The 20,948-nt window shown below is 52.6% G+C and overlaps 7 protein-coding genes across 7 annotated transcripts; 5 read left to right on the forward strand and 2 right to left on the reverse strand.

Annotated features, from left to right (window-relative positions):
• Window positions 1-1,012: 1,012 nt before the first annotated feature.
• On the forward strand, window positions 1,013-3,460 carry PV08_02998 (uncharacterized protein; the record flags this gene model as incomplete). Its single annotated transcript, XM_016377355.1, has 1 exon — window positions 1,013-3,460. One exon carries the CDS (start codon window positions 1,013-1,015, stop codon window positions 3,458-3,460), a length of 2,448 nt encoding a protein of 815 aa, XP_016238925.1.
• Window positions 3,461-3,954: 494 nt separating this feature from the next.
• PV08_02999 (uncharacterized protein) lies at window positions 3,955-5,305 on the forward strand (the record flags this gene model as incomplete). Its single annotated transcript, XM_016377356.1, has 2 exons — window positions 3,955-4,158; window positions 4,268-5,305. The coding sequence occupies 2 exons, from the start codon at window positions 3,955-3,957 to the stop codon at window positions 5,303-5,305; spliced, it is 1,242 nt and encodes a 413-aa protein (XP_016238926.1).
• Window positions 5,306-5,576: 271 nt separating this feature from the next.
• Window positions 5,577-6,958, forward strand: PV08_03000 (uncharacterized protein; the record flags this gene model as incomplete). The annotated part of the gene is made up of 3 exons (XM_016377357.1): window positions 5,577-5,664; window positions 5,845-5,921; window positions 6,014-6,958. The coding sequence occupies 3 exons, from the start codon at window positions 5,577-5,579 to the stop codon at window positions 6,956-6,958; spliced, it is 1,110 nt and encodes a 369-aa protein (XP_016238927.1).
• Window positions 6,959-7,549: 591 nt separating this feature from the next.
• Window positions 7,550-10,786, forward strand: PV08_03001 (uncharacterized protein; the record flags this gene model as incomplete). The annotated part of the gene is made up of 4 exons (XM_016377358.1): window positions 7,550-7,726; window positions 7,783-7,867; window positions 7,922-10,236; window positions 10,289-10,786. The coding sequence occupies 4 exons, from the start codon at window positions 7,550-7,552 to the stop codon at window positions 10,784-10,786; spliced, it is 3,075 nt and encodes a 1,024-aa protein (XP_016238928.1).
• Window positions 10,787-13,322: 2,536 nt separating this feature from the next.
• Window positions 13,323-15,887, reverse strand: PV08_03002 (uncharacterized protein; the record flags this gene model as incomplete). Its single annotated transcript, XM_016377359.1, has 1 exon — window positions 13,323-15,887. The coding sequence occupies one exon, from the start codon at window positions 15,885-15,887 to the stop codon at window positions 13,323-13,325; it is 2,565 nt and encodes an 854-aa protein (XP_016238929.1).
• Window positions 15,888-17,628: 1,741 nt separating this feature from the next.
• Window positions 17,629-19,108, forward strand: PV08_03003 (uncharacterized protein; the record flags this gene model as incomplete). Its single annotated transcript, XM_016377360.1, has 2 exons — window positions 17,629-17,845; window positions 17,904-19,108. 2 exons carry the CDS (start codon window positions 17,629-17,631, stop codon window positions 19,106-19,108), a joined length of 1,422 nt encoding a protein of 473 aa, XP_016238930.1.
• A 780-nt stretch (window positions 19,109-19,888) lies between these two features.
• On the reverse strand, window positions 19,889-20,755 carry PV08_03004 (uncharacterized protein; the record flags this gene model as incomplete). The annotated part of the gene is made up of 1 exon (XM_016377361.1): window positions 19,889-20,755. One exon carries the CDS (start codon window positions 20,753-20,755, stop codon window positions 19,889-19,891), a length of 867 nt encoding a protein of 288 aa, XP_016238931.1.
• Window positions 20,756-20,948: the final 193 nt, after the last annotated feature.

A 20,948-nucleotide genomic window follows, 5' to 3' on the forward strand; every position in this document is an offset into this window, starting at 1 on the left:
AAGAAAGGGAGCAGTCCCGATTGGTATACGCGAAGGTCCCGTATTGGTGGTGTATTTGACGGTCCAGTATGGGCGTCAGGCTGGCCTTCGATCATGGATACTGGGTCTTGTTAATGTATATGTACCAGGGTCTTAACCTAGCATCTAAATGGATTACAGAGGGATCGGTAATCCCGGTCCAGATCGGTGACAGACAACCTGGATCAGGAACATCGGTCTCTGTACGAGTACGACTAACTTACTTCAAGACCAGCTTTAAGACGAGGCTCACTATGAGTGAATGGAGAGTGAGTGCCCAAGGCTGGCAATGCTCCGGATCTGGAGTATGTGCCGTTACTTACTGACCCCGGCCCACTGTTCCCTTCTCATCCCACTCTCCATCGCCCTTGTCTCACTGCCACCTGATTTGATGAACATGAGCAGCTTAATCTCATAAAGTCACGTACTCGAACAACTCTGCCCTCTGAGATTTGGCATCAAACAGACCATCTCATTAAGCCTGTATCGGCGGTTGCTTAACGGTCAACAGCCACCGCTCGCCCAATCGGCGATGCATCACGCCCTTCTGTCTGGCCTCACTAGCCTCACTTTATTTCCAGCCTCACTAGCCCAATAACTTACGTGTTTAGCCTCTCCGCGCCGATCTTTGTCCCGTGACGGCGTCGAGCACCTCATTGTTCTTTGTCGAGATTGTGTGCTCAACGTACCATCCCCAGACACCCAGCGACTCCGCGTACCTGAACGTCGAGAAAGACCACTAACGGCCCGGAGCAACCTCGCTCCAGCGACTCCTTCTCCTCGAATCCCCCGGAAGCGCCCGCAATTCTCCACTGCGACTCATCCTCCCACGCCCTTACGCTCTATTCGGATCGCAGGAGTCTAGCAAGATACAGATTTATGCTCTTTCATTGACTGCAGCGTCAATGTGTCCGGCTTTGTCTCTAGAAGCTGGTCACTCTGGCAGGTCCGAGTCAATTACAGTGATGGAAAGGCCATGAGAGTTTGCGACAAAATGCACCAGGGAATGAAGGAGCCTCAGCACATAAACCATAGACAGAAATCCCAGCAGTACAACCCCGAGAAGATTGCGCAACTAGATCAGCGATTTTACCGCCTCCAAGAATCGGTTGTTCCGAGACAACCATACCTCCTCTCGGTTCCCTCAAGCGTGCCATACCGACACAGTTCACGCTTCGTAAACACCTGGTATGAAGGCACACCTTTCGAGCGCCACGAAGAACAACTGCAGTACTTGAGTTTTTTCGCGCATCAGGGCGAACACGAGTCACTCTTAAAGGTAGAAGGCGGGTGGGCAGATGAGCAAGGACACCCTATCGAAGACGAAGTCTCTCCGCGAACTGTACCTGCAAGCGGTCGTAATACACCTGCCGAGCCTGGACATCGCAAGAAGATCAGCTTGAAGGATTACAAGACCAAGGGCAAGAGCCCGCTTACGCTGCAACCACGCTCACAGCCGTTGCAGTCCCTGAAGGAAACAGAGCCGCCAGGAGCATCGGACGCCGAGGGGCAAAACGAGGTGAAACCGGCTCAGATCAACGCGGAAAGAGTTGTTATTCCACAGAAGACAGACATAGAGCAACTAGATTTGAGGTCAAAAGTGGCACCACTGAGCATTCCTGGCTCATCTCAAAGCCCTGCCAGAGGCCAACCAGAGAACAGTCCAAGTCCAGTGAAGAAACGGAAGCTATCACCACCGTTTGAAGCGTCCAAACCTGCTACACATCCACCGAAGGGTGAAGCTACGCCTTCCACCATGGCCATGCCGACCCTGTTGTCACCAACCCTGCCCCCGCCGGAGCACGAGACAGGGCTCCCCCAACTCTTGTCGCCCATTTTACCACCCACTCTTGCGAAAGCACTATCAAACTCTCCACCGTTTCTCGGCAGTCCAGCCAACGGTTCACATCAGCGGACGGATTCTGTTCGCTCGATTCTTGCCGGAGTCGACCTTGATAACGATCCTCTTCCCGACAAGAATAAACTAGCACCTACGGGCGGCCGAGTTCGGTCAGACAGTGCTCACTCGGCCCGGAGCTCGGCCCCAGGCACCCCAAGTGCCAGTAAAAATCTTCTCGGCTCGAAGGTCTTGTCCAAAAACGGCATCAGGCCTGGAACACCTGTGCTGAACGGAGCTCGGGCAAGTCCTGGACCTAGACAGCGACATACAATCATTCTCAAATACGGCAAGAAGAACCGAAAGAGAGTCGAAGCGCTTCTTAAATTCCAGTCACGCCCGAAAAAGGAATCGGTCAAGCAAGAACGCGTGGGAACCCCCGAAATCAAGCCCAAGCGTGAAGGGATCAAACAAGAAGAGAAAGACGGAGGACAGACTCCAGACACGAAATCTACCATCTCCGTGGGGGATGATGTCAAAGTTGAGAAGAAGCGCAAAGCTGAAGAAAGCCCGGGTCCGGCGATCAAAAAGTTGAAGTCTGCAAACTTGAACGCCGAAGATGTGAAGCGACCATCTACGCCCGTGCCCACTGCTGGCAAGTCACCTCTTCCGTCTCAAACCAGAACCACTTTCTCTACGCCCAAGAAGGATTTGAAGTCGTCTGCAATGAGGCGAGTGGAATCCACAGACGGTGTGGATGTGCCAACTCCGTCCGGAGACAAGGGTCGCGTGTCCACACCTGTCTCGAGCCTCAAACCATCACCACAGCCAAACGCCTCGAGCACCAGAGAAGAGGAACGGCAGCAATGGTCCATTGTGAACAATAAATACTTCGCGATGGGCCGAAGTCTGAAGCATGAGGGCACTTCTATGCTTTCATCTTCTGAAGCCAATCCCAAATCAATACAGGTCACCAAAGCAGTGGTCCTTGTGGTCGAGGCACTGCTTTGTTTCATCATCAACACTTATGCGCGAGGAAGAAGCAGACCAGGTGCGGACCCGGATTGGCGATCCATTTTGCCCTATCACATTTTTGTATACAGGCAGTCAAGGAAATATCCACACCTTCACGGGTTGGTTATGCAACTTGGTGCAGTATGTCGGCAGCAGATACAGAAACACGACCTAGACAAACTGGCTCGAGACCCATTGCCAGACGAATACTGCAGTTCAGCCCCAACGCCGAGCAGCGATGGCAACACGAAGACCAATGAAGACGTGGAGAAGTACAAGAAGCGATACACCCAGTTCCGGGACGATATGATTCACAATATCCGTGAGCTGCAGACTGCTTGGCTGGACGGTTTCAGACACCTTTCCCCTGAACTCCTGAGACGAGAGTATCCGACTACCTGGTCGATGAGGGCGAAGGATGCGACATTAAGACTGCAGGAAAAGCCATCGCCATCGAAACTACCGAAAGACTTCTATCTGCCGATGGACGCGAATACGACACCATTGGAGGCTGCGAGATTTGGGCTGGCGTTCCTCACGGAATGGGCTGGGAAGGAGAAGATCGACTGGAAGACAAAGATCGATCTATGAAGCACTATTCCCTTCTGCCGCTGTGTTGCTTTATCGACACCATGTTTTAATGTGAATGTACGGAAGAAACGTTGCCTGAGTATGACCATGTTTTCCCATGATTTTTAGCGACCTGAGAGCTTGAGATACCAACTACCGTGAGCAGAGACTGGACTTTGCCTTTTATTAGACCCTGTGCTCCCTTGAATGGCGCTTTACGCCTAGCTAGAGCTTTCGTTATGAATATTATCAAAGCCATGTATCACTGTACATTCACTTAAGATAGTACGCCACGCCCTACTTTCATACACCTACACTCAAGCTGTAGTGCCGGAAGTATCGAAGATTCGCCAAGCCTGGAAGCGTAGCCTTGCGGGGAACAAAAGAAGAAGGAACGAGGCTGTGTAGATCGGCTTCATCCATCCAAACCTGGCTCAACAGGCCTACATACTCACCGCCCCGACGCTCGACCACGCCACAGATGTGTCGCTAAGCATGGCTCTGCTATCAAGAGAATGTCACTCGAAGATGATCCTTCCGACTTTGACGGTGTCTTACCCGTAATACCCATCGACTCTCCGCCAATCTACAAAGACGGAACGAGCAATGCAGCGACCGGTGCCTCTGCAGCCGGAGCTCGCGCATTCGCCGCGCAGGCCGTAGCGTTTTACTTTCGAGCCCCAGTCAAGGCTTTTTTCAGAACGAGAGTGGATTACTTGGTACGTGTACCCATGCACTGCTGTTATCAGCAAGACCAGAGGAGAGTGAGAAGGGCGCAGACAGAAGACGAAGCACTGCTACTGACACACGCTACCCTCTCTTCGGTAGGCGTACGCCAAATCCATACTCCCACCGACACAGAACGACCGGTTCTCCTGGCGAAACACGACGCCAGGCCTGCTGGCTCACGCCATCCACAACTACGGCTGGCGTTTCATCCCCGAGCAACTCTTCCCTCCTCTCGCGGCCAACATCGTCGTCGGCGCAGCGCTGTACACTTCTTATCTACAGGTCCTGGGACGGCTATATGAACCCTCCTCCCATGCGTCGAAGACCGTCTACCCACCTCCTCCGCCTACACATACCTTTGCCGCCGGGTTCGCGGCGGGGACGATACAGAGCGTGATTGCGGCGCCGCTGGATGCCCTGCAGGTCCGCTTCGACCAGCGCGGAGAGGCATATCAGAACAAGACAATGTGGCAGTATGGCAAGGGCAAACTCCACGAGATAGGAGCGAGGGGCATCTTTGCAGGATGGGGGCTGTCGTTCTTGAAAGACAGCTTCGGCTCGGCCATTTTCTTCTCGACCTTCGAATACGTCAAGGCCCAGGGCTACGTGAGATTTGTGCGCTGGTACTACGGCTCGCTGGGCCACGTGGCCGTGGACAAGCTCGCGCACATAAGAGGCACGGTCGCGACCGAGAGCCAGCCCACGGCGGTGATCCGGCCACATTATGCGCTTGAGCCCGGGTTTCTCATGCTCGCTGGTATCACGGCCTCGGTGGCCCAGCAGGTCATTCTGTACCCTTTGTCGACGTTCCAGACGCTGCATTTTGAACGGCTCGAGGACCTGGACAAGAAGGCCGCCCAGCTCGAGCACTCCAGCAGCACGCGACAGAGCAGAGGGAGGATGCTGCGCGCCTATTACCATGCGTACCAGGAGACCCTGGGCCAGGCCCGCGCGCAGGCTAACCAGGTCGCGGGCATGCGGACGTGGTTGTTCAGAGGCTTCTGGTGGTTCACCATCAGACAGGTCCCTTCTACCAGTGCGGGTCTCATTATCTTTGAACTGGTTCGCAGAAAGTACGGTCTTTCGGGAGACGAAGTCAGAATCACTGAGGATGGCTACGACATATTGTTGGCATGAGACATTCCTATGGCCGTCACGAGGAAGACGCTAGCGAAGCTGTACTGCAACCGCGCGTGCCTGAATACCTACAGCATAGGCACCCGGCATAGAATATTACATAGATACCCTCCTCTGCGCTTTAGCAGTCCTCTCTACAATCAGGCTACTGGCATATAAGCCTGACGCCTCTCATCCAGCAACACAAGGACGTTGTTCCCAAATTCTTTAGGATGACTCAGCATCGATTGGATACCAGGCTTGGAGCTAAAGCCGGTTCTGTATGACCCTAATGAGTCTCCCTTCGGTTCATTACCAATTGGCTACAGCAAAAGAGTTGCGCCCTTTCGAGTACACTGCCCCCTTGTCGAATCATGAATGTAAGTGACGCAAAGTTAAATAGTACTCTCTGGAGATCTCCGCGCTGGAAACGGCATGGTCCGGGCAAGTCCATCGACACGACTTGTGACTTAATCATAATAAGAGATAGAAAGTGTTCAATGTTGGATGCATGCAGACAATAGCAATAAGAATAATGAGGTCGTTGCGCACAATCTCAGTAGTCGGCTGCCATGCAGAAGGGGAGGTCGGGGACGTGATCGTAGGCGGTGTGCTCGACGCGCCTGGCTGTAAAACAGTAAGTCGGTCTTGTTCCCGTGCAGAAAGCCCTCTCTCGGCAATGTTATCACGGGTAACGCATAGTGAGATAAACAATCTGACAAAATGCAGATGTACGAGAAGATGATGTACTTCTGGACCAAGAAGGACAGCCTTCGAAACATGCTTCTCCAAGAACCTCGAGGTCGATCGTCAATGTGTTGCAACCTGGTCCTGCCGCCATGCGACCCGCGTGCGGACGCTGGGTTCCTCATCATGGAATCCGATGAATATGCCCCAATGTCCGGATCAAATACTATCTGCACAGTAACGGTCCTGTTGGAAACGGGAATGATCCCCATGCAAGAGCCCATCACCAAGTTCAACCTGGACACCGCTGCAGGGTTAGTAGGCATCACGGCTGAGTGTGAAGCGGGGAAGTGCAAGTCTGTTGCATTCGACAACGTGCCGGCTTTTGTCTTTGCTCTGGACAAGCCCGTCGAGGTGCCCGGATTAGGTACGATCCTCGTCGACGTTGCCTGGAGTGGTATGATGTACGCATTGGTCGATCCAGCATCGTGTGGCTTGACCATTGGGAACCGTGATGCCTCCAAGCTTATCGAAATCGGTGAGAGGATAAAGAGAGCGGTGCAACAACAGTTTGTCCCCGTCCATCCGGAGAACCCTGGGATTCGAGGAGTGACGAACTTTGTATGGAGTGGCCCATTCGAGGACGCCCCAGATGGCATCAAGACGGCAGTGAATACCGTTGTGGTGTCCCCGGGGAGATTCGACAGATGTCCATGCGGTACCGGCACTTGCGCGAGGATGGCGGTTTTGCACGCCAGAGGTCAACTTGAGGTGGGCGAGACCTTTCGGCACAAGAGCATCATCGGGACTGAGTTCATCAACCATATCAGAGGCACAACCAAGGTCGGAGAGTATAACGCCATCCCCCCTACCGTCAAGGGTCGTGGTTGGATCACGAGTTTCAAGCAAATCGTACTGGACCCGACAGATCCATTTCCTGAGGGATTCCGTGTAGCCGACCAGTGGCATATGCCCGTCGATTCCTGATTCTTGAAGTGTATAGAATACGATTTCCTCACATAGTTTAGATACCTGCTTCTTCACACCGTCGGATGTGACACAGACGCAACCGCAGTCTCCGAGTAGTCCGAGAAATTACCTGTCGTTCAGAGTCACTTTGACCGACCGAAAACAGACCGAGGGTTCAATTCAATCATCCAAATTGTTGCAAGTATTTTCAAGAACATCTTGAGCGTGGACACAAGTTCGGCGTAGAGAAAACGTTGAAGTGGAAGTGCCTCAATTTATTGACAAGTCAATTGACGCGCCGCGACGCGCCAAGCCCTGGGGAGGAAAGTCGCGCCTCAAGCCGAGAATCGTCGGCCTGTGCATCTTTTGCAGGCACAGTGCAACACCTTGACTTCATATACACCTACACCTCAACCCTCATCCTCGCCTTCGTCATCTCTTATTCTCTCTAATTCAATCTCCCTTCCTTTCTTCCTTTTCTCATTTTCTCGTCCACCTCGATTGTGTCTTTCTCCAAACTTGCAACGTCAGCTCGTTGCGACAGCCAGCGATTGAAGTAGGACATTTCTCCCCATCTGCGATTTGCCTCACTCGAGGCAGGCAGCCAAGATGGGCGACATTGTCATCAATGCGGACACCTTCTCTTATCGCCTGTCTGCCCTCTACAACTCTTGGAAGGCCGACAAGCGATCCGGAGATGGATCTTTTGGTGGCGCTGACAGCATGTTCGTTCTGACCGGAAAGGCCGATCAGGACACTCAGTATACAAAGAGCAATGCTTTGCACGTAGGCAGCGACGAGATTTACTTCATCAAGCAGGCATAGACTGACCCGGATCACAGTTCTGGCTTCTGGGCTACGAGTTCCCCGCGACCCTGATGGTCTTCACCACGGCGGTCATGTACCTCGTCACCACAGAAAAGAAGGGTGAGCGCCATCCTACCCCGCTGCTGCCTATCAGGTGTGACTGACTTTGGATAGCTCGTCATCTGCAGAACCTGAAGAATGGCAAGATCCCCCTCGAGATTCTCACGGTCAATACCAAAGATCCCGAGTCCCGCACGAAGGCTTTTGAGAAATGCATCGATGTCATCAAGAGCGCAGGCAAGAAAGTCGGTGTTATTCAAAAGTCTGAAGCTCACGGGCCTTTCGTCGACGAATGGCTGAAAATGTACGGCGACATCTCGAAAGAGGTTGAAGAGGTTGATATTTCTGGTGCGCTAGCTACAGCTTTCGCCGTCAAGGACGAAACTGAACTGAGGGCGATGCGAACTGCCGCGCAGGCAGCGAGCGCCATGATTTCCAAGTATTGGGTTGATGAGATGTCTGAGGTCCTCGATCAAGAAAAGAGAATCACCCATCGAGCTCTGGTGGATAAGATGACGAAAAAGATCGATGACACCAAATTCTTCAAGGGAATCTCAAAAATCCCAAGTGATTTCGACAACCAACAGTTGGACTGGGCATACGGTCCGATCGTACAGAGTGGGGGACAGTATGATCTTCGATGGACAGCCCAACCGAACGACGAGAATCTACATTCTGGCTGCATTGTCGCCGGTCTGGGTTTTCGGTACAAGACCTACTGCTCGATTGTGGCCAGAACGTACCTGATCGATCCGAGCAAGTCGCAAACCGCAAATTACAAGATTCTTCTCTCCGCGCACGAAGCTGCGATGAAGGAAATTAAAGACGGAGTTGTCATGAAAGATGTGTACAACAAGGCTTTGGGCGTTGTCAAAGCCAAAAAGCCAGAACTCGAGAAGCATTTTGGTAAAGACGTCGGAGCAGCTATCGGCATTGAAGTGCGTGACCCGAAGTTGGTTCTGAACGGCAAGAATTCTCGAGTCCTTAAAGACGGTATGACGGTGAGTGTCAGCACCAGTCTCTCTGATCTCACCAACGACAAACCACAAGATAAGAAGGGAGTTAGTTATACTTTGGTTTTGACCGATACCGTCCGTGTCACTCGAGGAGAGCCTGTGGTGTTTACCAAGGAAGCCTCCACAGAACTTGACTCTATCGAATTCTACTTTAAGGACGATGAAGAAGAGGTAAAGCCGAAGCAGGAGAAGACCAAAAAGCCTGGAGCTGGTGCTATTGCAGCAGCAAATATCAAGTCATCCAGATTACGTGGTGCAAGTCGACAAGACAATGCCAAGGAAGAGGAAGAGTCTCGCCGACGAGAGCATCAGAAGGAGCTTGCTCAAAAGAAACAGCGAGAAGGCCTCGAGAAATATGCCGAGGCTACCGGCGACATGAATGGCGAAAACGAGAAGAAATTCAAGAAGTTCGAGTCGTATAAGCGAGACGGTCAGCTCCCGTCACGGGTCAAGGACATGATCGTATGGGTTGACCATAAAGCATCGACTGTCATTCTCCCCATCATGGGCAGGCCTGTACCGTTCCATATCAACACCATCAAGAACGTCAGCAAGTCTGATGAAGGAGAATATACGCATCTGAGATTCAACTTTCTGTCCCCCGGTCAGGGTGTGGGACGTAAAGACGATCAGCCATTTGAAGATCCTCAGGCGCATTTCATCCGATCCCTTACCGTCAGGTCCAAAGACCAAGATCGCTTGTCAGAGGTTTCAACCCAAATCACCGAACTCCGCAAGGCTGCTGTGCGTCGCGAACAAGAGAAGAAAGAAATGGAAGATGTCGTCGAACAAGACAAGCTGATCGAAATCCGAAACCGTCGTCCCATCAAGCTCACCGACGTCTATCTGCGGCCTGCGCAAGACGGCAAGCGTGTTCCTGGAGAAGTGGAGATCCACCAGAACGGTCTTCGATATCTGTCACCATTGCGTAACGATCATGTTGACGTTGTTTTCTCCAATGTCAAGCACTTGTTCTTCCAACCTTGTGTTGGTGAGTTGATCGTCTTGATCCATGTCCATCTCAAGAATCCTATCATGGTTGGTAAGCGCAAGACCAAAGATGTCCAGTTTTACAGAGAAGCCACCGATATGGCCTTTGACGAGACTGGAAATCGCAAGCGCAAGCACCGTTTTGGTGACGAGGAAGAGTTTGAGCAAGAACAAGAAGAGAGACGGCGTCGGGCCGAACTCGATAGATTGTTCAAGAGCTTCGCCGAGAAGATTTCTGATGCTGCACGAGAATACAACATCGCAGTTGATATACCTTTCAGAGAGCTGAGCTTCAATGGTGTCCCATTCCGCAGCAATGTGCTCATGGCGCCTACCACAGATGCTCTTGTCCAACTAACTGAACCACCATTTACTGTGATTACTCTTGATGAAATCGAGATTGCTCATCTCGAAAGAATTCAGGTATGTTGATTGTCGTTCCTGGCAGGTGTGCACAAGCTAACAATGACTATAGTTTGGCCTCAAGAACTTTGATCTTGTGTTCGTCTACAAAGACTATCACCGGCAACCAACACACATCAATACAATTCCCGTCGAGTCGCTGGATCGAGTACGAGAGTGGCTGGACAGTGTGGATATTGCCTTCACTGAAGGTCCTTTGAACTTGAATTGGGGCACTATCATGAAGACCGTTACCACAGATCCACATGAATTCTTCAAGGACGGTGGCTGGAGTTTCTTGAATACTGACACCGATTCGGAAGACGACGAAGAGTCGGAAGAAGAGAGTGCTTTCGAGATGAGCGATTCCGAGCTCGCAGCGAGTGAATCAGAAAGTGATGAGGACAGCGATTTTGACGAAGATGCATCGGCTAGTGATGACGAGGGAGAAGGGGAGAGCGATTTGAGTGAGGAAGGAGAGGACTGGGATGAAATGGAGAAGAAGGCCAAGAAGGAAGATCGTAGAGGAGGTGCCGAGGAGGAAGACAAGAGCAGAAAGCGGAAGAGGTGAGACATCAACCTACACTGGTGTTCTGTCTCATTGGAGCTTGAAATGATAGCTTGGGAGTGGTGTGTAACACTGGCACAAGGCTGATGAAGTTCTGCTGAAAAGTGTGATTCTTTGGGACCGCAATTGCGGAGAGTCTTTTTGATGCTTTGATACCTCGGATTGCGGTATATCGGTTATTCCGAACAATCTGGTATGTGTCAGTCTCGTTTCCGAGACATATTTCAGGTAGTGGGGAGAATTCGTGAAATATGTATTAAATGGCTTTGCCTTTATGAAGAATTCACGAGTGTGCAGTTGTACAGAGCCCTAGAGCACTGGTGATGATCAATGGTGAACAAGGCTGAACAAGGCTGACTGATGCTTTCGCGCGTTTGTAGTCGGTGGGACCCGGAACCTCGGTGTGAGGTGATCCCAGGTACGCAACCAAAAGTATTTTTGTATTTCTCAGCATTACTATGGTATCATACCTCTCTCTCTCTCGACCTCCTCGTACCCAAGGTAATTGCTTTCTCGAGTATTTTCTTGTGCATAGTAGTCTACCGCCGAATCAGGATTCTTCGTCGTTTCAGACACTCACGCTCTTTATTTTATTGTCTCAGCTCTCACACCACATCCGTCTAGTACCTGGACCCGAGAGATCATCATGGGCTGGTTCAGCGGTAGCTCGTCGCCAACACCGGCGCAACCTGCAAGTGGTGCGTATTGTCTATCTTCCGCCTACCTCTTTCCGCTTCCCCTTCCCTTCCCTTTTTCGCCCTTTGATATACGTCCCTCTAGGATGGATGGTCGAATGAAGACGAAGAAAGCCCAGTCAAAAGCTAATAGCCAAGTTCATGGATCTATAGTGTCGCAACCTTCTTCGCCGAGTAATTTGGCATCGGACCTTAAACCAAAGACGACCACTGCGTCGGGAGAAAAAGTAAAGGTACGTATTGCGTTGGGTGGTTGCTTGGGTACCCGGTCGAAGTGGAGGAGGTGTGACGTTTGAAGTATACGATCATAGAACCCACAACATACATCGTGCAGTGTGATGTGAGTGGGTGGCGTGAGGTGTGAGGTGTGAGATGTCGAGTAAAGAGAAGGAGGAGGAGGAGGCGGTGGTGGTGGTGGTGGTGGTGGTGATGGTGACGGTGGAGAAAACATGAGAAGAAAACGCAAAGGGAAAAAAGATTGAATGACATGTGCTAACACATTCTTTCTTCGGTCCTATTCTAGCCATGCTGCGTATGCAAAGACGAAAAATCCGCACGAGACGAATGTATGCTCTTCAGCAAGGCCGACGATCCGCAGGAGGATTGTAAGAGTTTGGTCGGCAAATACAAGGACTGCATGGCTGGGTATGGGTTCAGGATTTAAGAGTACCTAGACCCAGTACACTTTACTCTACCTTGTCTTGCCTTGCCTTGCCTTGACTTCCTTACCTACCTACCTGCCTGCCTGTCGACCTACCGGACTACCGACCGACTACCTACCGTTGTACTCGTTTTACTCAGGTGCTCAGGCACTCCCCGGGTATTCAACCTGGCTACTTACGGTGCGGTCGATGGAGGGTGGTGGAGGATGGTAGATGGGTGGGTGGACTCTATACGAACATCATGTACGGAGATTGCCCTGTCAAGAGACGGATGAATGATTCACGAAGAAGGGAGAAACGGGGGGAGAGGAAGATCGCACCTAGAGACAGGTACAGCGTGTACAACTTCCTCCAATACATTGGAAGTCTGGACATCGCCGACAAGACAAGACGAGACTGAGACTGATGCTGACACTCGGTGTGACATCGAAAAGAAAAACAAAACAAAACAAAACAAAACAAAACAAAACAAAAACAAAAACAACAAAATCAATACAGGTACCACACACCCACCCACACTCACAACTTAGTGACGACCACAACCGGGCTCGCAATACATGTATCACACAGATCGCGAGCGATGAACGGCGAGCGCCTTTGAAACAGCGAAAAGGAACAAGAGAGAGGACACCATACAAACCATGAAACCATGTACAACAGCCAACAGACAACAGTTCCATGTATATAAGTCTACGAGAAACCAAAGAGAACACGTCCCCCCATTTCGAAAGAGGCGGAAACATCTTGTTTAACGACTTCTGCAATCACCGGTGTAGGTGCTTACGTGCCCAGGTAAAGGTACCTTGGATACCCTGGGGAGGTTACCCAAGCTATACATACACGTCGACCTCGCACGCAGTACAGCACGGAGTATGCAGTACGCACTGGCTGAGTGCTTCTAGGTACATAGTGTATAACATCACCACTCATCAGACACGGCATACAGACCGACAGGAGCTACCTCCCTAATTGTTCATAATGTACCCGTGCAGAGCAGACTCCTACAGGTGTGGCATTGCCGTTACACACACTTGTGACACTCCTCACTCGCAGCATCACAAAAAGATACAATGGGTATCGATAGATCCATCTCCAGTGTCAAGGTGCAAATCAACATCTAGATTTACGTTTTGTATGTATTGTACAGACCGCCACAACCACAACACCACCACCACCAACCCTTTACAACGAATTCAACAAACTCTGCATGCCGACTTCGAGATAGTCGTCCCGCTTCAACAGGTAGGGCCTCAGGTTCTCTTTGCCCAGGTTCCCCAACACCGGCCCTCTGAGTCTCTCCTTGAGAGCGTCGGGGAGCAAGACGAAGACGCTCGCGAGCTCGGTCAAGACCTCGAGGCTCGCCGTGAACGAGTCGTCCAGGTCCCACGACCTCAGAAGCTGCACGTACCGGCTCATGTCGCGGGCCAGCATGACCCCTCCGATCCGGTTGACCTGGTACTTCGTGAAGTGCTGCAGGAGCTGGGCGCGGAACCCGACCGCGACCTCGGTGAGGAGGGCGTCGAGGTTCGCCCCGTCGAACGACCGCGACGCCGTCTCGTGGAACATGTCCAGAAACCGGCACACGCCGTCGCACGTCGGGGTCTGCGCCTGCTCGAGGGACACCACTTCCGTCTCGGCGCGGGGCCGGAAGTCGGCCCGGTTCTGGTTCGTGAGGAGGCGCGCGGACCAGTTGAGCACGCCGTCGATGGTCTGCTGGTCGATGGTGTTGATCTGGTCTTCGATGCGCGACACGGCGGCGCGCACGCTCTTTTCCATCTCCCGCCGCGTCGTGAGGCTGGTGCTCGCCAGCGGAGTGAGGAGCGTGGTCACGCAGCTCTGCACGAGATGGGTGATGTGGACCGCGCTGCGCAGGTTGCCCAGGTACGACAGGTCGGGCTGGTCTCTTTTGGCGTTCTCGGCGGTCGACGCGGCGTCGGCGGCCGCTTCCAGCGCGACTTCGACGTACGACTCGAGCAGGTTCTTGAGGATCAAGTTCAGCAGCGCCGCGACGTCTTTGGGCGTCTCGGCACCGCCGCCGAGTTCGAGACCTCGCCGCACGCCCTCGGCGAGCCATTTGAGCATCCGCTTCGCCGCGCCAACGTCGAGACGGCCGTCTTCTTCGGAAAATTCGAGGACGTCGGGTTGCGCCTTGTCGGTGTTCTTAAGACCGGCCACGGAGAGGAGGATCCGTTTCTGTGTCGGCGACATCTTTTCCAAGTCTAGGCTTTTAACGTAGGCGTCGGTGGCTTCTCGAGCCGATGCGAGGAGCTCTTGGCCGCGGTTTCGGAGAGATGCGAGGTACGTCCTGGGTTCCTTTTGTCGTCGCGAGTGGAAGAGCTGGAATTTGAACAGTAGGGATTTGTAGAGTTCTTGGAGGTTGTGCTTTTCTTTGTCGATGTATGCCGCCCCGCCCACGTACGGCGTGAACAGCTCCTCGAGCTGCTGGTCGAGGAGCAGGCTCGTCTGAGAAGTCACCGTCTCTGGGTGTTCTGTTAGACCGTGCGCTTTGAGTTCTTCTACCAAAGCGCTAATGTAGTTTCGTGCAGCTTGCAGAGATCGGAGGTATGCCAGGGTGGATTCCGACTCTGCTTTCTCCAGGACAAGTTCCAGTCTTTGTTGGATGGATTGTTGGAAGACTCTCTGCACGAATTTGCCCAACACCTGTTCGGGATAGGGGAACGCTCTCCGGATGGTTCCAGACTCCTCTTGCACGGTGACTCGGACATCGTCGATCAACGATTGCAGACCGGGCTCGACACCAGGCAAGTCGGCATCGGGATCTGACAATCTCACCCACGTCTCCTGATCTCCGCCGACCTCCTCCGTCACCAAGTTGCTTCTGTCGATGAAGAACTGATGTTGGTTGACGAAGGCGGCTTGGACTGAAGCGCCGCCATTGAAATCTTGCAAGACAATGGCGCAATTCTTCATCTCCTCAAAGTTTTGTCGACGGTAGAAGTCGTCGAAAAGCTTGAGCATGTCATTCTCCAAGGTCTCGATGAACTTCTCGATGACTTCTCTGGTGTCGAAATTGCGACTCCCCGTGACTCCGTTGGTGACGGGCCCTGACTGTGAGACCCCATTTGGTTGCGCCTGGCTTTTGGAATCTAGTCTCTGGCTTATTCTCAACAACTGTCGAGCAATGCTGGCCGCCCTAATCTTTCCCTCTCCGGTGCCAGACCTCCGCAGGTTCTCCAGGAGGGTGACTTCTCCTCTGTGGCTAACCTCGTCCCAACATTCGATTAGGAAATGTGCATCTAGCGCCCTCCTTCTCTGTCGATCCAGCTCTTCTAACCGACGTCCTGTCTCGACAGCAACGTTGCCACCCCATTTCTCTCCCCTCTCGGATTTCAGAGACGTGTCCAACTTTTGAAAGCTTTCGATGGTCTGGTTCAGCTTCCTTCCCAGAGTTTCTGTGTTGTTTGCATGTTGAGCCTCTGCTATTCTGACCGCGCCCGACAGTTCATTTTCACGCTGCTCGAGTTCGGCCGAAAGCTCGTTGAGACGCCTTGAGGCCTGCTCAAAAGTGCGAATAAGAGGTTTAGGATCGAAAGTGATCGAAGTGTCACCTTGTGACCGTCGATGCGAAACGTGCGTGCTCTCGGTCAGGGCCTCGATAAAGTCTTTTGCTATGAAGTCGCGGTTCGAGAAATCCTCGAGGTTGAACACGGGACCTCTGGGGAAGATGGACCGGGTGGTGGGTTGGTCCGTTGGCTGGGTCTGCCCGAAGTACTGCTGGGAGTCCATAGTGGTATCATGTGCGAACCATGGTGTTGATGCTCTAAGGGACTTGCGCTGAAATCAGCATGCTGGAATATAACCTCGAGCACGGGGTAGAGTGTTCTGCATGGTTCGCGAAGTACGTGCTGAGACGTGGAAAGGCTGGCGTAGTGAGCCTCACGAAAGTGTGGCTGACACGCTTTGCACCTCCGCAGCCACCGAGGGATCCGCCTCCACGTCTTCAGGCACACAAAAAGTATGCTACGACTCTACGAGTCTCCTGTTCTGGGCGAGTACTCTGTGCTCCATCTTCGACCCAGACGACAATGCAGCTATATCATGAAATCTCAAGGGCTGAGATGAATATACATAGCTACGCTCTCCAGTTGTGTGCAGCATCAGCCAAGGTCAATCATTAGTGCCTCAGCACCGTTGGGAAACTTTGTCTGCGGTTTATGAGGGACTCGGCAAACGTTGTCTGTCTACTCCGTACACGAGGTTGCCCAATCACAAGTACTACGGGTCTGTCATGGACCTGAAATAAGTTGGTTCGATTTCGAGAAGCCTGGATTGCGAGTGGTAGGGAGGACGGGAGAGATGGGCACTACTCGGTGTACATCCTTTTCGGGTCATCTCGAAGACTTGTACCGTACAGTACTTAGTGTCGTGTGAGGAACGTGTTCTTGACTCGTAGTTCTGGTACTTACTCGTATTAATGTACACTCCGAGTCAGAATCACGCTTTATCGAAGCCTCGGGGGTGGAATGACTTTTCTCCGTAGAACGACAAGCAAAGGACGGCACATTTTATCCATCAAAGCACAAGCACATGCTCCCTGGGAACATTATGGACCCAAAGATGAATTCAATCAAGAGCACATGTCTGTGCGGCAGAAGGAAGGACGGATAGAGCGGACAAAGTCGGTAGCCACATGGCGGCAGAGAACAGAGTTGGAGGGTCAATCGGTAGGGAGGGTGGAAGTGGGAGTGGAAGACTGGTGTCCGTCCACCTGTGCCATCCACTTGTGCTCCTCCACAGCTGCAGGACGGGCATCGCTGCATCGGTACGAGTACGAGTCGAGCGAGCGTCCCACTGGGACGGGTACAACTCATACAAAGCATCCGTAGTCTCGTACAGATACGGAGTAGGACGCAAGGGGCTTTTCCCATGTGCCGATGCCGCGGACCCAGACGCCGCCAATCGGGAACGGACATTTCAATTTGCACTTGGTCGCAGCATGTGATCACTGATCAGTCCGCATCCTCCACAATCTCTCGCTCTCGCTCTGGCTCTCGCTCTCTCTGGCACTGTGACAAGCAGAGTACAGGTATCAACTCTCCCTCTCTCTTCCTGCTCGTGCTCCCGAAACTCTTATCAATTACACTAGCCGACCTTGTTACTCCAGGTGGCACGCCTTACGGGTATATTGCGTTACTTACTTTACTGCCTTCTGCTGGCTCCCCATTGATTCTTCTCCCGCAACCGCAGATCTATTTCCCTTAACTACACTTACCACCCGTCAACCGTCTGCCCACCACACTCTCGGCCAGCTCACGATTCTATACTTCCTGTGATCTCGACTCTATTCACAGCGAGCCTTATTCTTCGCCTGTTTGCGACCAGTTTGCCATCCTCTGCGCCTGTCTTTACACCGCCATGCGATAGTTACCGCCGACCTCGGCACTTTCTCTCGTCCATGGCCTGTGACAGCGCGCAATCACTGCCTCACCACCTGGAATAATATCTACCCACAGCATTCAGCCTCAGCATGGATTCACAGTCGCCGAATCCTCCTTACGCCGTCCCTCCTCCATTCTCCCCTCCTCTGCCCGCCAAACGCTCCTCCACCGACACGCACAAACCCACCTCGGTCGACGTCGACATGATGAGGTCAGAAGAGCGCTCGACGAGAGCCGCCAGTGTATTATCTGGAATGTCTGCAGAAGATATGGAGGCTGCCGAAACTCTCAGCGGCCTGCACCAGAGTCTGTATAGCCCGTTATAAGCACCAGACCTTGCACTTTGACTGACATGTGACATCAGAGTATCATTCGCCCTCACACTCCCAGCCTGCTCCAACTCTTGTACAAACGCAAACCACTTTCGGCTCCGACCAGCCTGAGCCCCTTCTCCGTCTCTTCACCAGTCAGTACCCACTCGCCGGAAGTCTGATCAACGGCTCGCTGTCGGCCTACAAAACGACGCAGTCATACATTCCAGGTGCCGAATGGACAGAAAGAAATGTTGGTCTCCCAATAGCAGGCACAGTAGCCAGAATATCAGGCGTCGAGGGAGGGTTGCGATGGGCTCTACAGCCGAAGCGCGGAAGCAGGTCTTCGACGGCTGCACCACAGACACCAGACGTGGAAAAGGGTTGGGCAGATATTGCTCCAAACGGCACCCAGCGGTCGAGTGGTGACATGACATACAGTGAGACACTACCTGCTTATAACCCTGGCGATCGGTCACCTCCATACTCTGAGAATCAAGTTGCGCTACAGTCCCGCGATCAGCAGTCGCCCGCGAATTGGCGACATCAGCTTGTCATTTCGACCAGCGGCCTCGGCATTGCCATGAGCGACGAGTCGATCCGAAGTCTGCGTTACTGTCTGAGCTGGCTCCGCTGGGCAAACGGCCGACTGGACGAGGCCATTCAGAATTTGAAGAACTTGCTCCAGAGGTGGGACGAAGGAGCCACTCCCAACGAACAAGCGTCGCCAATGTCGGTGGCGAGCATCACAAATTCGTCAGAGGAACAACGACAGGCGGCGTTGTTGGCGCGGATTTCTGCCTTGAAAGCCGATGTCCTTCAAACACTGAAGCACGTGGTTGGCATCGTGTCCAACTATGCCGGCGGTGCTCTTCCACAGAACGCCAGAGACCTCGTGCACAGACATCTGATCAGCTTGCCCCAGAGATTCAACCTCGCCAACATGTCCGACAACGACTCATCGAACGGTACCGATGGAAGCATGTCGGAAGCCGCCAAGAGCGGAAGACGAGTCATGGTCCTCGCGCAAGAGGGTCTTGACATGATGACACAAGTCAGTCGCGTCGTCAACGACACCTTGGTTAGTGCCGAGGGATGGTGCGAGAGACTCGGTCGCCGGGCGGCCAGTGGTCAGCCACAGTCTCAGATCGGAAGTATCGATGAGAAAATGGACACTGATGACCGACAACGCAGTGTGAGGAGTGAGACGCTACCCCTGATGGACGCTGAAAAGGGTGACGTGAACATGCAAATGTAAATGTACCAACATTAGTTATTTATGGGTTGAATATGAAAAGGGTAAAAAGGGCGGATATTGTGTGGAAAAGAAAAACGTCATGAATCGACTTTTGACTCTGTTTTCCCTTTTCAGATTCCTTACATGTTTGTTTTCGTGTCCATCTCTTTTGGTGTGTGAGGGAGTGAATGAGTGAGTGAGTGAGGGAGTGAGAGGGGATAGAAGAAAGAGCTGTCAAGCCGTGAGTTTGAGTTTGAGTACGAGCTAGAGCGAGAGCAAGAGCCGAAGCTAACTTAGAGCGTGGACTCATGACCAAAAGAATGCCCAGTTGTTTTCAGATAAGATTTTTCTTGTTGGGACACGGACTTTACTTGTGTCCTTATTGTCTGTGTCAGAGAAGGTTCTTTTCTTTTTGCTCTCTGGACATGAAGAATCAAATGATCATCGATGAAGATACTGACTGTCGGGTACGACGACGACGACGACGACGACGAGGAGGAGGAGGAGGAGGAGGAGGAGGAGGAGGAGGAGGAGGTATCTGTACATCTGTCTAATAGATATCTATCTACATACCTACCTACCTGGGTACCAACCGGATGCCTAGGTTACCTATCTCACATACCCTGACACTGATAGTATCTTTACGTGGCTGTTCTGGAACCTTTTCGGTTTCGATACGGGTGCCCACCCAGGTATCAAATCTACCTACAGTACCTCCTAGATAAATGTAACGTTGGCGCCAGGCGTCAAAATGCCGATGACAACAATGACTGCCTGTGGTTGAACACCTGACATACACAATCACCATGACGATAATGTTGACGATGATGATGATGACAGTGACGATGACCACGACGTCTGTGACCCGACCACGGTGGTTGTTGTCGATACCCAGTCTTCTGCTGTGGTATCATTGCTGTCATTGTCGTCGTTGCCCTCGTCGTCCTCATTGTCCTCATCGTCCTCGTTGTCACCGTTGTTATCGTCGACATTATCGTAGTCATCATCAGTGTCATCGTCGTAGTCGTCATCGTCGTGATTGTCGTCCAGCACAAAATTCCCCATTCGTCCATATGGGTAAGTCCAACGTGCCGGCTCATGGGTCCTCCGCCACTGCATCATGCGCGCATTCTCCCTTGCCACGACTGCCCTGTTCCGGGCGCGAGCTTCCTTGGAGATCTGGAACATTGGCCGTGGCGGTAACCCCCTCTTCAACGGGACCAGATCGTTGTCGACGAGAGGACGAACACCGTCACCGCCATCGCCATTACCATGACCATGACCATCGCCAACGATGATATCAGCACTACCGCCGAAGCGTGTAGGCAGGACACCTCGTGCGTACCGCACGGCTCTCGAACGCGTGATGCCGGGCTGCACTACGGCAGGAGGACGTGTCAGCATCCCTTGCCGAACGGCCGTGGTGATGGTTTCGTCCACGTTGAAGTCTCGGCGCTCGTCATTGCCAGGCCGACCGTAGGAGAACCGCCTACTTCTAGTTCCAGAGGGCGTCGGTGGAGGAGTCAAGGGGAGTGAAACGCCAGACACATCGTCGACGTCGACGTCGACGTCGATTGTCTCCACGTGGGTCTTTGATGACCTGTTGCTTGCGGGGGAGGTGGAAAAGGTAGAAGTATCGCGGCACCTGTTGAACCTGGCAGAAGACATCGTGGAAAGAGTACGACGGCTGTCGGTCGGTCGTGTGGTATTGGTTTGGGGCTGCCGTCAAGAATAGACAGATACAAGATCAACGGTGTGCTTGTATGGCCGATAGTGATCTTACTGGTACTGCCGCTGTCGTTGGCAAAGATGTACGTGCTTTTCGAGAGTGAGTGTGTCGGTCGTGTTCGGTAGTGCAAAG

Source organism: Exophiala spinifera (assembly GCF_000836115.1).
Source record: "Exophiala spinifera strain CBS 89968 unplaced genomic scaffold supercont1.2, whole genome shotgun sequence".
NCBI classification, from domain to species: domain Eukaryota; kingdom Fungi; phylum Ascomycota; class Eurotiomycetes; order Chaetothyriales; family Herpotrichiellaceae; genus Exophiala; species Exophiala spinifera.